The sequence below is a fragment of the Antechinus flavipes genome, chromosome 6 (genome assembly GCF_016432865.1).
Source record: "Antechinus flavipes isolate AdamAnt ecotype Samford, QLD, Australia chromosome 6, AdamAnt_v2, whole genome shotgun sequence".
Lineage (NCBI taxonomy): Eukaryota > Metazoa > Chordata > Mammalia > Dasyuromorphia > Dasyuridae > Antechinus > Antechinus flavipes.
Genome location: NC_067403.1, coordinates 95901745 through 95906857, shown reverse-complemented (window position 1 = coordinate 95906857; position 5113 = coordinate 95901745). Strand labels below are relative to the sequence as shown.

The 5113-nt window shown below is 46.1% G+C and overlaps 1 protein-coding gene across 1 annotated transcript; it reads right to left on the bottom strand.

Moving 5' to 3' along the window:
* Window positions 1-570: 570 nt before the first annotated feature.
* Window positions 571-4534, bottom strand: LOC127539741 (E3 ubiquitin-protein ligase TRIM39-like). The gene has a single exon (XM_051964044.1). It carries the CDS (start codon window positions 3657-3659, stop codon window positions 2253-2255), a length of 1407 nt encoding a protein of 468 aa, XP_051820004.1. The 5' UTR covers window positions 3660-4534; the 3' UTR covers window positions 571-2252.
* Window positions 4535-5113: the final 579 nt, after the last annotated feature.

Genomic DNA, 5113 nt, shown 5'->3' with positions numbered 1-5113 from the left:
TTTAAAGTTTACTTAAGCACATTCTTCACACCTTAGAGGTAGGTAGGGTATTATTATCTTCATTTTACAAGCTCAGAGCTTAAATGACTTGCCTAAAGTCACACACAACTAGTGTAAAAATGAAGTCAAATAAATGCTCTTTCCACTATCTGGTGTTGCATTTACCATTTGTTCCAAGATCACATCAACCTTGTTCAGTTGCATCTTACTTATCCCACGTGAGCTTTTCTTGGCAAAGTCCTGGAGCGTTTTACACAGATGGGGAAACTGAGGCAAAGAGGGTTAAGTAACCTGCCCAGGATCTCACAACTACAAAGTGTAAAATTTTTTTTGTTTCAATTTGAACTGAGGAAGCTGAGTCTTCCCGATTCCAGGCCTGGCTCTCTATCCACTGCACCACCTAACTGTACATCTACCATTCAAATCCCGTTCCCATACTGATTAGTCAGTCTATGGTTCCCATTCTTTTAGGTTAAAATTAGAAAAATTCTACAATCATCTAGGGATGGTACTTTGATGTAAACAATTAAATGTAGTAAAACATCAGGGAAAAAAGAAAGAGGAAAAAAGTGAATCAATATCACTGGTCAGTTTACTATCCAAATTCACATGTAAGAATTACACTCAAAATGTCAAGACATAAGAGTAAATAAGATGGAAGGATGCAGCTTCATGATAACAATGAAAATAACATTCATTAAAAACTTTAAGGTACAATAACAACTATTAGAACTAGCAATGAAAAAGACCCAAAGTTAGTATGAGAGAGGAAGGAGAATATACTCCAGGTGCAACTATAATTAGTCCAGTCTTTAGTTTGAGAGCAAATAGGAGCTGGAGCTGTGTGTGATCTGTAATCCACTTCTGAGCATTATCCTGAGGAAATAAGTCCCACTCAAAAAAGTTAATAACAATTTAAAGCAAAATTCTAAGTGATAGATTGGAAATAACCAAAATGCCTGAAAGCAAGAGGATAACTGACCAAATTAATAGTATCATCTAAGTGATAGATTGGAAATAACCAAAATGCCTGAAAGCAAGAGGGTAACTGACCAAATTAATAGTATCAGGATAGAACAGCGAACAAGTATTAAATATTATGGTTTGTTTATATATAAAAATGTGAATTTCAGAAATTATGTGCAGATCGTAACCATATAAACATATTTATAAAGAAAGAATTTATTTTACTTTCATGTGCGTCAGATTACTTCAGTTCCTAGTTTTAAAAGTAACACTCTTACTCTCCCTTTTATAGATAAGGAAACTGAGGCTCCTAAGTTCCACTCAGCTCAGTGTTAAGAGTAGTCTATGCTTTTATAACCCACACCCCTCTGAATATTCTGTCCAAAGCTTTTTTTCCAAAAATAGACTCTTGTTAGATTTTTTTTAACAATTATTTTAAAGACACTTCAATTTTCAAGGATAATATTTTCTGATATTTTGTTGTTAATATTTCTTAAAAAAAAAAAAATCCCAACAGTTTAGACATGAATCAGATCAGAGTGTCCCGACATACTAGCAAGTCAAGAAATGCAAAATAAAACATTATGGTATAATCATTTTACAAACAGCAGTGATCACTAGAATAAATTTGAGTTCCTACTGCCAGCTTAAAATGTTACAAAGAGCTGGAGGGATCCCTAAGGGAAATTTTATTCCCTTAGAGACACTTAGGTAATTTGTCATTTTCTGAGACTTATCAAGGGAAAGGAGTGGGGTACCACCATTACTAATTTTTAATGTATAAACTGATAAACTTTGTGACAAGTCACACATTCACAAGCATTTTGCTGGGAAATAGAGGGAAGGGTGTTGCTAACTCAAAACGAAAGAGGAGAAAGAGCAAATGCTTTTTCAGACCCATGACAATACTGAGGTTTAGGTAGTATCCTGGAATGCCAGTTTAAAACTCCTCCCTTCAGCTGATGTTTTATTAGTGGGTAAGGTTAAGAGTAAGGGTCTGTTGTTTCTAAAAATGTAAAATTGGGTTTTTCCCTACCTACCTACCTGGAAAAAGGATTTAGGTTTTTTTTTTTTTGGTTATTGTTTGTTTTTTAATTAAAAAGCCTCTCTCGTCCCTCAAGCCTCTTTTAAACAGCATCCAGACAGATAGGCAAACAGGTAACTAAAAGGGGAGGGGAGGGGGAGACTTGGTTAATGAAAAGGAAATATCAGCATTATCGTATTCTAGAAATTGAAAGGAGAAAGTGATACACAAAAATCAAGTTGAGATTTCCAGGTTCAGTTCATCATTCCCAGTCTGTCACTGGCCGTATGATAAGAGGCGATGAATGGATGCCGGGGTAGAAAAAAGGCCTGAGTTTTTCGGTGAAAGTCTCACTGAAGGTATAAATATGAGACCTGTCGTTCAGATTGTAAAAGGAGACTTCCCCCAAGTCATAATCCAGAAAAATGCCAATTCGATTGGGCTTTATTTTTAGGAGGAGGGGGAGCGGGGACTTGGTCAGGGCGGTGTATTCATTCTTGTACCACCTCAGTCTCCAGTAGCCATCCTCGGGAGACACTTGGATCTTCCCCTTCCGGGTAACCGAGTCTTTGCAAACCCCCAGGGTCCACTGAGTCTTGTCTCCGACATCCACCTCCCAGTAATGTCTGCCCGACGAAAAGCCCTCGGAACCCAGGACGAAAGGGTAAAAAGTGAACCTCTCCGGGAGATCGGGGAGATCCTGCTTAGTCTCCACGAACCTCACGCTTTTCCGGTCCTCCGAGAGGACCAGGTTGGGATGTGCCGTCGCGGGGTCTAGCGTGATATCCACTTTGAACTTCTTGATCATCTTCTTGAGCGCAAAATGCTGCAGAGGGAAGCTGCAGGTGTCCTTCTTGAGCTCCAAGGAGACGGCAGCCGGGATCTTGGCGTTCTCACACCTGCTGATGATGTGCTTGATGCCCCGGAGAGCCTCCACCGCGGGCTTTTGGCACCGCTCCTGGATCTCGGCGATGAGCTTGTGCAGGGTGGCGCCGTGGTCAGAGAGCTTGGCCACGTTCTCGCTCAGCTTCTGCAGGATCTCCTTCTCCTCGTCCTCCAGCCGCCGCAGCACCGCCTGGTGCTCCTCGTCCAGGAACTGGTGCAGCTTCTCAAACTCCGAGTGCAGCTTCTGCCGTCGGTTCTCCACCTTCTCCCGAAGCTCGCCGGGCTTCCTCTGCTCGCCGGCCATGAAATGGCGCAAGTCCTCCACCTGACGCTTCAGGGGCCCCAGGTAGGCGCGGAGCTTCTTTTTGTGGCACAGGGCCGCCCGCTCGACGGGGCCCACGCGGTGGTCGCGATGCTCACAGGAGATGCAGCAAACCAGGCACACCACCTCGCGCTCCTTCTCGCAGAAGAGGCTCAGCGCCTGCTGGTGCTTCTCGCACACCGCCTCCTCGTGCCGCCTGCGCTTGCTGCGCTTGGGGCTCAGCTTGCGCGCGATCTCCGCCACGTTGCCCAGCTGCCGGTTGGTGCGGAAAGAGCGTAGGGGAAAGTGGCGGCGGCACACCGGGCAGGGGAAGCGCTCCTCCAGCTCCTCCCAGCAGCGCAAGATGCAGATGCGGCAGAAGTTGTGGCCGCAGTCGATGGTCACCGGGTCGTTCAGATAGTCCAGGCAGATGGCGCAGCTCGCCTCCACCTGGAGGCTCTCCAGGGCGCTCGCCTTGGCCATGACCTTGAGAGGAAGGCTGGGGTAGCCCGGAGATGAGCGGCGTGGCTGAACTCAAACTCGGATCCTTTCCCAATTCAGCCGCCTTCCTCTTCCTCCCGGGACACTGACCTTAACTCCCCGTTCAAGTGCACGGCGGTGGAGCGAGCCCGCGCTGTCCAATCAGTCAGACGGAAGAAGGCGCCGACCCTTCCCGCCGCTGCTCCACGACTCGGGAGTTGCGAGCAGCGCTAACACCGACGGGCGCACCAGCCAGTCGCTGTGGGGAGCGCAGAGACCCTCCAATCGTTAACGAACGCCGCTCGACCGGCCGTGGCCTTGGCCCCCACAGCCAATCACGGCGCAGATGACCCTACCGGCTGGGGCCGGCCAAAGTCCAACACCTGGGCTGCAACCGCTCCTCCGACGTTCGAGGGCGCGGCAGCCAGGTAGTTCACGCCCTGGGCCCGGGAGATCGCAGCTGGCCGCCTAAGAGCTTTTAGGTGGAGCGCGGTAGGGGGCGGGGCTCCTTCCAAATGAGCGTTGGGATTGGCCGTTCTTCTCTGGAAGCCCCGCCTCCCTTCCCCTCTCCCCCACTTAAAGCATTCCGGCGAGGATGGAGCTATTTTGATAAACCGTAAAGATGCGAGTGAGAAATTGTTTCTCCCTCTTGGGCTTGCTGGCGCTCCCGAGCTCTCCACTGCAGAAAGACACAAAAAGTAGCAATAAGAGCGTAAACTGTTTAAAGTTTGCCAAGCGCTTTACGTTTCACAGGCTCCAGGTCTCCTAGACATTTTTAATGTCTTCACCCCGCCCCCCACCCCCCTGCCTGAATTCCCGCTGGTCTTGTCACCACCTGGCTTCCTTCTGCTTAAAAATCCCACCAATTTACATGAAACTTTTCCCAGTCACGTGGATAATGGTAGTTACTTACCTTTGTTGTCAATTATTTTTAATTCAGCCTTGTTTGCGCATGTAAATTTTGTTCAGTCGCGTCGCAATCTTTATGACTCCATTTGGGGTCTTCTTAGCAGAGATAGAAGGGTAGTTTTCTATTTCCTTCTCCAGTCCATTTTACAGATGAGAAAAACAGGCAAAAAGTGGCTTGCTCAGTTCACAGCTACCTCTGAGATCATATTTGAATTTGGGTCTTGCCGATTGTAGATCTGGCGCTCAATGCGCTGCCAGCTAGCTATCCCACACAAAGTTTATTTGTACCTAATTGAGCAGACTGCTTTTTGTCTTTGTCACCAGGGCTTAGCACATAGTAGGTGCTTCATGCTTACTGACAACCTAAGGAAGGTAGCTAAATTTATGAGAGCATTTGTATTTACTCAAATCCAACTCAAGATTTAGGGCTGGGAAAAACTTTTAAAAATCATCTAACTCAGTCAAAAAGTTATTTAAAAATTTTTAAAACATTAAAAAAATACATTTAAAAAATCCATCTAACTCAACCCCTACATTTTACCAGTAAG

Bases quoted from the DNA above. Each gene is read 5' to 3' on its own strand.
- LOC127539741 (XM_051964044.1), bottom strand. From the start codon at position 3,659: ATGGCCAAGGCGAGCGCCCTGGAGAGCCTCCAGGTGGAGGCGAGCTGC.